Source organism: Anoplopoma fimbria, chromosome 24, assembly GCF_027596085.1.
Source record: "Anoplopoma fimbria isolate UVic2021 breed Golden Eagle Sablefish chromosome 24, Afim_UVic_2022, whole genome shotgun sequence".
Taxonomy (NCBI): Eukaryota; Metazoa; Chordata; class Actinopteri; order Perciformes; family Anoplopomatidae; genus Anoplopoma; species Anoplopoma fimbria.
Window position 1 is genome coordinate 10,988,817 of NC_072472.1, and position 11,542 is coordinate 11,000,358.

Genomic DNA, 11,542 nt, shown 5'->3' on the forward strand with positions numbered 1-11,542 from the left:
CCAAGCACAAGATGTAGCACTTAGATGAAGTTTTGCTTTATTGGAGCTTCAATGCACATAACTCGAAACTGTGAATCACTCTCTTTGGCTCCACCAAGTGGACTCTACATACCAACCTACTGCTGCCAGAGCAGACCGTTCCTTCATCTCGCATTATTAATGTGCTGCCACATTAGTTTTTCATGAGCAAATTGCATGAGTGGGTATTTTGCACCATTCTTCTGAAACAGGTGAAATTTCAGATTCACATTCAGAAGTTATTAATTGTACGATCACTTAACGTTTGTTTTCTATCACTGAAGAAATGTGAGCAATTAGTTTTCACCCTTTGCCAATCTAAACTAGTAAAATGTCCTCACCTGGTAAACTGACACCTTGAACACCATACTCATTGATGAAATGTGCAGTAGATACTAAAACTAATGATCCAGTACCAGGCCTTTTTCACTGAAGACATTCTGACGTCGCTGCAGGAAAAGCACAGGTATAAATAATAAAATGATTGGCTGCAATCCATTAAGCTGCTTCAGTTTCAAGATCCTGGTAATGTGCACCCCGACTCATTGTCACACTGTCATTGCTTACATTTGAAAAGAACAGAGCCATCATCGAAGTAGCATCTGTACTTTTCCTAATATGATAAGTCTACATGTCTACTACAGAAAAGGCCTATTATTTATAAGGAATTCAGTATGTCTTTTGATCATTTTATGAAATTATACATCTGTGATAACATTTGGAATAAATGTACGCTTACCTATACTATGTGAATGTTTGACGAGTAATTCCATGCAACATTTTGTAATTGCTACCTCAATCTGTGACCATTCCACTACCCACGGTATGTGTAGTAGGGTATCATGACCGGTCCAATACAACTTTGTTCTGCCATTAAATTATTATATATCGTAATGTGTCTTTGCAAATGTCGACATATCATTTAAAAAAAATCAGTATTAGCTAGAAAATCATGTTGTGATTGTCTCCTTTACTATTTTCTTCCTCCTCATCTTCCTCTCTTTCTAGACACCATAATCCTATAGTAGCTATATTTATAGTATAAACCTAGATAGTATAACAAATCATAATGTTGTATGCATATGCAGATATTCAGAAGCTTGATTATTTTTGTAAAATGGACATATGTGTCTGAAATAAAGTTGAATTGAAAATGAACAGTGTGAGTGTGTACATGGCAGACATTTTTCTAGAAGCAAATCAGCATCTGACAGTTTCATTATTTTGATGCTGTCGTGAATTTTTCATAGGTTAAAAATCACACTTGTAGCTGATAATCCCGACAAAGATGCTACTCAATGATTTAATTAATAGCTATAATAGTTTTTCTGTCTGTACATACAATATTTCAAATATTGTGGATTTTACTGTTTTTTATTGCTTATTTATAATACTTTTTTTGCATTTCATTTTTATTTTTATCTTGTCTTTCTTTTACTATGTCTCTTGTGTGCACTTTACCCTATGCTGCTGTAATCCTGCAAATTTCCCCGCTGCGGGACTAATAAAGGATTATCTTATTTTATCTTATCTTATCTTATCTTAATTAAATCATGTATGAATCACTATATGACTATGTATTTGTGTTACATATTATGAAGAAGTTAAAGTTAAGTAACTCGAGTCACAATCATATCCAATAAGCTAAAATATGAATTAAGTTGAAAAGATATTGTGGTTGTAGCTTGGTTCATTTATTTATGAATTATTCGTTAATGTATATCCAGCAGAGGTCAGTAGTGCGCCTGCTGGAGGTTTAGACCGGCGGAACTTATCGTCGACAGGGAAGCTGCTCAGCCACGGGCGCCATTTTGGCTCTAGTACATAGGACACCGGCTGAGCCACAATGGAGATGTTTTCTTCCCGTGACAGTCCGGTGCCTGGCAGGTGATTAACACAGTGAAGCTCCTCCTCAGCCTGCTACGTGATTGACAAACCTGGAGAACTACATATTGAGACAAGGTAAGCTACATATAGTAACTGAATAATGTGAGGGTCTAACACTTTGATGTTTCCAAACATTACGCGAATGATTGTGAATGCAGCTTAACCTTTGTGTGAAGATGAGGAGGATAGCTTGTGTGGGGCTAGCTGGTCACCTGACTGCACAAATCAGCTTTGCTCTGAAGTGACACACATTGTGACACCATCTGGCTAACTAGCATGTCCTCAGGAATGAACAGTGGTGACAAAGTTAACCTTATCTGTGACCCAGGGTGAAGGGAAATGACTCCACTGAGTTAGCTTCTGACCTTCCACTGACTTGGTCATTTATTCTGCAGAGAGCTCTGTGATGCAACTCTGTCAAGTTGTATACTAGAGCTCCTATAAATGTTCAACTCATGATGCATGAAGTCACAGACTGTAAAAGTAGGCTGCCATTTTTGCATTATCATTAGCTTAGGTGAGATACAACTGTGTGTGTGTGTGTGTGTGTGTGTGTGTGTGTGTGTGTGTGTGTGTGTGTGTGTGTGTTAAACAGTGTTAAAGATGTGTCTCCTGAGTGTGTTTAATTTGAATAAGCAGCATCCCACTCTCATAATGGTTCCTTAATTTTTTTATTTTTTTTTTTGCAGATCAGAAACTACCAAGATGGATACCTCAAACCTTCCCAAGATCAGGGATGAGGAGCGAGAAAGCCAGTTTGGATTTGTACATGGAGTTTCTGGACCAGGTCTGCTTTATTGCCCTTTTTCTTTAAATGGATAGATTGCATTTAATAGTTTAAAAAGTCACATGCTTTTTTTTGTATTAATAAAAAAAATCCCTTTTTTTCCAAATCAGTTTAAATGTTGTGCAAATATAAAAAAGTAATCAAAAAACTACAAATACTGAATATTAGGATGTTTGATGATTTTCAGCATAATTCTTCTTCCAACAGAATTGTTTATTCTATCATTTTAAAAAAAATAATTTATTCAGAGGATAGTTGAGAACATTTCAACCACTACGAAGAAATAGCCTTGCAGTTACAGCTAGCACTAGAAGTCAGCAGAAAATGAACAGCATATCTTAAGATGCTTCCCTTTCTTTTCTTTTTTTTTTTTTTTTAAATATGCATCCTAAAAAACTTTTTCAATAACTATATACACTCTGAAAAGAGGGATTTTTTTGTTGCAAAATGTACATTAACATGTTGGGGGACAATCCGGTAGGTTATCTTATTTTACACAACAACTAAGGATCTATATCCTTATATCTATATATTTGTTAACTGTATGAATTTTTGTATTTCTTTAACAGTGGTGACAGCTACTGCGATGGCAGGAGCAGCCATGTACGAGCTGGTCCGCGTAGGTCACAGTGAGCTGGTGGGAGAAATCATCCGTTTAGAGGGAGACATGGCAACTATCCAGGTCTACGAGGAGACTTGTATCCTTTCTGCTGCCATATTACATACCTCTGTTATACATGTAACAAATCATGACCATGAGCTTCCTTGAAACTAGATTCACACAATGAATGTTACAAAAGACACATTTTAGAGCTACTTTACTTGATAGAAATTGAGTTGCGTGTCAACCTGTTTGCCGTTTGAGTGGCTTTCCTTAACTTAATGCCACAGCCGGTGTGTCTGTCGGTGACCCTGTCCTTCGGACGGGAAAACCCCTCTCTGTGGAGCTTGGACCGGGAATCATGGGCTCCATCTTTGATGGTATCCAGCGTCCACTGAAGGACATCAATGACCTCACTCAAAGTATCTATATCCCCAGAGGAGTAAACATTGGTGCTCTTAACAGAGACCTGAAATGGGAATTTACCCCCGGCCAGAGTCTTCGGGTAAGAAAAATATTCAGAGTGTGACGTGAAAGTCTCTCCTCTGTAAATGTTCTGACTAATTGCACATAATCTCCTCTCTAGGTCGGCAGTCACGTGACAGGTGGCGATATCTACGGCATGGTGTTTGAAAACTCTCTGATAAAGCACAAGCTGATGCTTCCACCTCGCAACAGAGGAACTGTCACCTACCTGGCCCCACCCGGAAACTACGACATATCTGTGAGTGTGTTTCGAGATGCAAAACGCCTGTTTGGTGGATCAAATTTTCTGTGGGACTGATTTTCTGATCTCGTTGCATTCAGGATGTGGTTCTGGAGCTCGAGTTTGAAAGCGTGAAGGAGAAGTTCACCATGATGCAGGTGTGGCCGGTGCGACAAATTCGCCCAGTCACTGAGAAGCTACCTGCTAATCATCCGCTGCTGACTGGTCAGAGAGTTCTGGACGCACTTTTCCCGTGAGTGGTTGATTTTTAGCAACTTCAGCCTTTATTTTAAAGATTTTAATCTGTTGGCCACAAATTAAACTGCATGACCTTCGTGCTGTACAGATGTGTGCAGGGCGGCACCACTGCTATACCCGGCGCCTTCGGATGTGGAAAGACGGTGATCTCGCAGTCGCTGTCCAAGTACTCCAACAGTGACGTCATTGTCTACGTTGGCTGCGGAGAGCGTGGAAATGAAATGTCTGAAGTGCTGCGGGATTTCCCCGAGGTAGGTGGAAAAAAGAAAAACTGTTATATCTGTGATTTTTACTTTACTGGGTCACTTTAAGCCTAAATAAGAATAAACAAGTAAATAGATTTTACTATTTGTTTAGAGCAAAACAATAAGCCTTCATATTGTATTAATATTAACACTGCTCTTACCCAACAGCTTACTATGGAGGTTGATGGCAAGACTGAGAGCATCATGAAGAGGACAGCACTGGTTGCTAATACATCCAACATGCCTGTGGCTGCCAGAGAAGCCTCAATTTATACAGGTACCAACCATTCACTGTATAGAGAACAGTCTCGTAGTTTAATCTTGAGTACAAGAGGAGGTTTGTGCCAAATTTTGAAGAAATTAGCTCAAGGTGTTTCTGAGATATGCGGACAAATGGACAACTCAAAAAGCTAATGCCTCTGTCTCGGCTGTCGCTGGCACAAAGGCATTAATACAAAGTGAACTTTCCCTTTCCTGTCACTTTATAAGCAGTAGGAAAACCCATTCTGAATGATGAAATATTTAATATTAAGTACATGAAGTTGTTTCTTTCCTGTTTTTAGTTGTTGGGAGAATCCAATTCATAAATTGAATGTTTTACCTCTGCAGGGATCACACTGTCCGAATACTTCAGAGACATGGGCTACCATGTGAGCATGATGGCCGACTCGACGTCTCGATGGGCCGAAGCTCTGAGAGAAATCTCTGGAAGATTAGCCGAAATGCCTGCTGGTAAGTTCACGGTGGATGTGGTTGATTTGTATGTGTTTGTAAGGACACTGTGAGACGGTTTGTGTCCGTCTCTGTCTGCAGACAGTGGGTATCCTGCTTACCTGGGCGCCAGGCTTGCCTCCTTCTATGAGCGCGCTGGGCGTGTGAAGTGCCTGGGAAATCCAGAGAGGGAAGGCAGCGTCAGCATCGTGGGAGCGTGAGTTGACTTTCGTATAAATAAAGTATTAAAAATGAATGTTCTACCTTCCTAGCAGCTATTGCTCGCTTTTATTTTATATTATTGTTAAATTAGTGCAAGATAGTGGTTGTTGAAAATGTCTTTGATAGCTGAGCTTTGTGATGAGCTTTACATACTTCTTTTTTTTAGTTCCTTTTAAGTGAGAGTAAGAAAAGTAGGCAGCCTAACAAAAACAAACCTAGACCTTCAAGGTGCATTATCAATTATTAGACTGACTTTTCCTTAAATACTGTGCATTCCTGTTAGTGTGTCGCCCCCTGGTGGAGATTTCTCAGACCCTGTCACCTCAGCCACATTAGGCATTGTTCAGGTAAGCAATGAGTATTTGCTCTTCAGCTCTGGAGCCCTACATTTAATATTGCATTCATTATATATTTTTTGGACATCATTCTTGGCGTGTGTCAATCTTATTTTTTTTTTTTTTTTTTTTTTTTTTAGGTGTTCTGGGGATTGGACAAGAAGCTGGCTCAGAGAAAGCACTTCCCTTCAGTGAACTGGCTGATTAGCTACAGCAAGTACACACGAGCTCTTGATGAATATTATGACAAACATTTCCCTGAGTTTGTTCCTCTTCGTACAAAAGCCAAGGAGATTCTTCAGGAGGAGGAGGACCTGGCTGAAATCGTGCAGCTTGTTGGCAAGGTGAGGTTTTAAGTTTAAATAACGTGGTTACCCCTGAATTTTTATTTCTAACATTTTCTCCAAATGCTTATTTTTTACAGCCAGTTAATCGCTGCATTTGATGTTTGAAATATGTGTTTTACAGAAGAGGCTTCTGTTAGAGCTATAGAGTTAACGATGCATATCGTTAGCATGCTAACCTTGTTAATCAACAACTCTGGAAGAATCCTGATCCTTTGTCTTTGTTTTGCTAACAGGCTTCTCTTGCTGAGACCGATAAGATCACTCTAGAAGTTGCAAAGCTCATTAAGGATGACTTCCTGCAGCAGAATGGTTATACGCCCTACGACAGGTGAGGACAAAACATCTCGTCAAACACAAAGCACACATCTTCTCCATTCAGTGGCCTTGACGTTACTCTCCCACCTTCATATACAATGAACAAACTGAATGTTGTAGACATTTAAATAGCTTCTCTCTTTGCTCAACAACAATTGAAAACAATAACATAAACAAATGTTCATATTTAAGTCCCTTTTTAAGTTGGAAATTAGCAACATGAGAAAATATAGCCATGACATACAGCAATTACACAGCTTTGAAATGTATGTATTTTGAGACATCTAAGTGATTTCTGTGGAAACAATGAAAAACAGATTGTTTGATATAAAAGAGAGATGCCTCAAAATATCTTCCCGTCACTTGATAATGATATAAACTGTGAGCTTCACACGTTCTTCTCTCCCCACACACAGGTTCTGCCCCTTCTACAAGACTGTTGGCATCCTCTCGAACATGATCTCTTTTTACGAAATGGCCCGACACGCGGTGGAGTCCACCTCACAGAGCGACAACAAAATCACCTGGGCTATGATCAAGGAGAACATGGGAGAGATCCTGTACAAAATCAGCTCCATGAAGTTCAAGGTACGACTGCTTCACACTTTCACAAAGGGTTTTATATGTTTGTGTCTATTTTTTTATCAGTCAAGATAATGAATTCATTCTCTGTTCAATGGATTCTTTTAGGACCCGGTTAAGGATGGCGAAGCTAAGATCAAAGCAGAATTCGCCCAGCTGGTGGAGGACATGCAGAATGCCTTCAGGACCATGGAGGAATGAGTTGCCTGCCTGTCAGTCACTCTCCCAAATGTCCAAACCCCAGTGCAGTGCAACATAGTTCAGATTGAATGGCCCGTGTTCTTAATTTCTGCCTCAGTCATGTGAACTCTTTTATTTCTTGGTGTTTACATCCCCTTAAACATTCCTTCACAAATTTCCATTTAATTTATTTGATTTTGGACTCTTCAAAAACGCAGTACTGGAATCCCCTAAGACACCTGAAAATACGGTTTGCTCAGCAAATGTAGCAACACCTTCACTCAGCCCATTACATACAGTAGCACTTATAGATAACTACTCCAACATGCTGTGGTTAAAATCAGTGGGGCCCAATCAGGTGCTTTACCTGCACTCAACCAATGGCTGCATCAAAGAGTGGACAGGGATGTTTCTTTTCCCCCCCAGATATGACTGATCATTAAATATTATCAATCAAATGGGAACATGCTCAAAGGTAAAGGGACAGATGCACTGCGTTTCTGTGTCGGGGGGGGGGGGTTAAAGGCATTCTTCCACCTCTTACCTCTTAAGTGTGATAGTAATGTTGTGGACAAGATACTTGATATTATTTGCAAAAAAAAGTGAATGAATGAGTCTGTTAGAGTTGTGTTGTATCAGATGTCTCTCTATTATATTCGTGGTACGTTGCTGTCTCCTGAAATAAATGTTTAAAAAAAAATGACTAAAGTTCATTGCGTCAGTAAGATTTGTTCATGGGATGCTGAGTTTGTCTGGGACATTTTCAATCTTTAATTTACAAAGCAGCATAGATACATTTGATTACAAATGGTAGTAATCTTAAACTGATGGGAACAGGAAAGCAATATAAAGTCTACTTTTACATTTGACCAGCTGAACGAGAGTGAGAATCAACCTTTGACTGCTGCAACTCGTGACCACACAGATGTTCAGTGAAAGGCTCTGACCTCTAGGTGGCACACACGTTGTTTGAATGCTGCAAGGAGAATGTTAGGAACAATCTTTCTCATTGTTTAACCTCTTGAAACCTTATTTTCCCCATAAATGTATTTTATTAGCTTTGAAGAAGTGAGGAGAACATTTAAAACACTACACCAAACGCTGTATACACCATAGTATATACAGTATATATCTGTTTACTTGTCCCAACGCTTGCTTTAATCTACATTGTAGTATGTCACATCAATTCCATACATCATCCGTCTCATATTCTTATTCCCCTGAAATACAGCTTGACATATTTAGTATCTTTACTAGCCCAAGAAACACAGTCCCACATATGTTTTGAATTTATTGTTAAAGCATACCTGCAATTACATTTTGTATTTCATATTTAGTGCCAGACTTATGTTGTTACTATAAATAATTAAAGCATCTTAAAACATTCTATCAAATCTTAAGTATGTTCTGAAAACATTTAATATTCTTAACTCAATGTGCAACATTTAAAGATACATTTTGAAAAATACCATTCCTATAATTTTATTTATTAAGAGCTTTACAATAAAACGCAGCTTTTCTGCTTCATCAGGACTGGATGTGGTTGGATCTTAATTGATTGACAGTGACCGGGAGAAATTGGCAAACAACCCCTCAACTGTCATCATATTTTGATTAAAAGTTGCTAAATTCTGATTGGTGCACAGAAGAACACGACAGCTCCTATTTTCAAACCGGCGACAACCTTTGGGTCTGAAAAATTAAGCCAATGAGCAAGTGCCTTACACTTGCGTTACTTATATTGGCCATCATGGGGAGACTCCTGTCTGATTGTTAGCAATCAGCAAACTGCTTTAACTTTGGCAGAAAGTTGGGTGTTCATGACGGACCAAATCACTTAAAAGAAGTTAACTGAGAAGGCCTTTAACTTGCAAAAACGTGGAGGATGACGGCCAAAGGAAGTAGCAGAGACACGGGCCAGTTTCATCTGACAACACAGCAAGATATATTTCCCCGATGACGTGTAATCTTCAGCATATACTGTTGGTTCAGCCTGACTCTCGGCTTTAATTCCTCCAAAATAGATTAGAGCCGCTATCTCAGGTTCCGGGCCTCCATCAAGACTAATGGACGCATAACCCACAGGAGCAAGAGCTGCAACTTTTCTCTGCATTGATTCAGTCCATCCAGACTCGGACTCTGGTGGACATTAAGAGACTTCTGTGGTCTCAGGATGCAGCCGCCTTCAGCTTACGATGCACCTGCTTCTCTTTCTCTCGTTGTTCAGTTTGTTAAGATTCACAGACGGGCAGCGTTTGTGTGAATATTAACAGAACTGAAAGTTTAATAGAATAAAGAAAAATATACTCTATGTAATTATTGACTATAATGTCTCTAATAAGAGCAAACAGACTCTTGCATCCTCCTGCATGTCTATTCAATACTTCATGAACTTCAGGGTATTTGCAACCTGCTCATCATTCAGGCGCCACTGTGCTTTTCAAATTCTCTGAGCTGTCACCTCTGAGTGATAGTTTTCAAACAGCTGCATTTTGAATCCACTTTTTTACGGGATTCCCTATCATCAGCTAACTAACTGTTGTGTGTAATAAATAAAAAGATATTAACTGACATATGTAATACCAGGGTGAAGACTTGATACAAGCTCACCCGTTGACAAACAAGCTCTCTGCTGAAGTGTTCATGAGCAAGAATTTAAATCTGAATCCCTGACATTTGCCAAGTTGTACCCGACGCTGCGTTCAAACCCCCTGCAGGATTAAAGAAAACTTCCCTGCGAGAGATCACTTATCACATTGTCACCGTTAGTATCCAGTGTTGTTACAAATGTCGCACCAAGAGTGTAATGTATTGAAACCTTTTTGATCAAACACACACACACACTCTCTTCTAGAGTTTTCCGTGTGCGAGCAGCGAGGTCAGGTTGCTGGTGGGAGGAAATGTGATGCCAAAGGGTGGGGCTGCCCTCTCTGGGATCATCGCTCACTCTCTCATCTTTGAGTGCCTGTCATGTTTCTCATACACACCCTGGTCCAGCTCAGTGTCGATTGTCAAGTCTGCTGTTACAGCTTTTGTCAGCTGTGGAGAGAGGCATTAAAAGGCTCTCTGCCTTCCTCAACCAGTTGGGGTAGTGCCTATATTTACCAAGCATGCCAGTATTCAAAGTTCAAATAGTAACTTATAGAAGCTGTTAAGAAGTAGGCTACTGGAGAGAACGGCTGGTGAACTATTTAATGACTTGTGAAGAGGATAGTCTTGGGAAAGGTGAACTTGTCAGGAGGAGTCCAAGTTGCCTTCTGCTGGGACATTTCCACCGAGGGATTTCAAGAAATGAAAACCATCTCACTGCACTGATACGGAAACATGCCAATTTCCCTTTTCAACACAAATGACTGATGAGAAAGTAGGCTGCTGTTTTCTTCCCCTCAGTCATTTACAGAAGGAGCTCGTTGACAAGGGGTCATCTTTTAATCATTTTCCTTTTCATCGTTTGCAGAAGATCGCGTAACTTTTACCTGCAGAGAGTAAATCTGACCTTTTGGACCAAGTGTTTTGATGATTTCGTGATTTTGTTGCGGAGACTAAAGGTAAGTTAAGGGAATAAAGATTTTATCTTGGCTTTGTAAAGGTGGAATTTTCTATTAAACACTAATAGAACATTAAATAAGTCATTGAGATCATAACTAGATAATAATAATACATATATATATATGTGTGTGTATTTATATTGTCTTCCTATTTTTTTACATTTATTCAGTTAATTTCTACATAGATCCAGATCAGGCTCTTTATGATAAAATAAAACAATAAATCACACGGACAATAACTCAAGTACATCTCTGAGTGTTGAGGTCTTGGATTTGCTGACCCAGATAGTTTGTCTCTGTGGACACTGTGGCCTTGTTTCAACAAATTACATTAGAAGCTCTAGGGGACTGAGAATCCTCTGATTTTGGACATCATTAATTCTTATTATAAACAGAAGAGCTTGTAGCAAGTAACAGGATGAGTGGCTATATATGTGTGTGTGTGTGTGTGTGTGTGTGTGTGTGTGTGTGTGTGTGTGTGTGTGTGTGTGTGTGTGTGTGTGTGTGTGTGTGTGTGTGTGTGTGTGTGTGTGTGTGTGTGTGTGGGATACAGTGAATGCATGTTTAGATACCAACTGCAGAATATAAGAAATATTAAATGTTTTTGTTCTGAGGATTGTTATTGGTTTTGCTTATACCTTTTCATATACATCAGTAAGTTGCACATTTTTAACATTTTCCCCTTCACCAATGTTCTGTAACTGTGTAGTTCATCACTTGAGAGTACAGAGTTTAAATTGATGTCCTTTTGTGTTGAACCGACAGCTCATAAACTTCAAAGTCATCTTAAGCGAGCCATT

The 11,542-nt window shown here is 39.4% G+C and overlaps 1 protein-coding gene across 1 annotated transcript; it reads left to right on the forward strand.

Annotated features, from left to right (window-relative positions):
* Positions 1-1,774: 1,774 nt before the first annotated feature.
* LOC129113207 (V-type proton ATPase catalytic subunit A-like) lies at positions 1,775-7,876 on the forward strand. The gene is made up of 15 exons (XM_054625405.1): positions 1,775-1,980; positions 2,595-2,692; positions 3,262-3,390; positions 3,584-3,798; positions 3,880-4,017; positions 4,101-4,252; positions 4,346-4,508; positions 4,671-4,779; positions 5,112-5,234; positions 5,316-5,430; positions 5,719-5,782; positions 5,911-6,114; positions 6,351-6,445; positions 6,849-7,020; positions 7,123-7,876. Exons 2-15 carry the CDS (start codon positions 2,611-2,613, stop codon positions 7,213-7,215), a joined length of 1,854 nt encoding a protein of 617 aa, XP_054481380.1. The 5' UTR covers positions 1,775-1,980; positions 2,595-2,610; the 3' UTR covers positions 7,216-7,876.
* Positions 7,877-11,542: the final 3,666 nt, after the last annotated feature.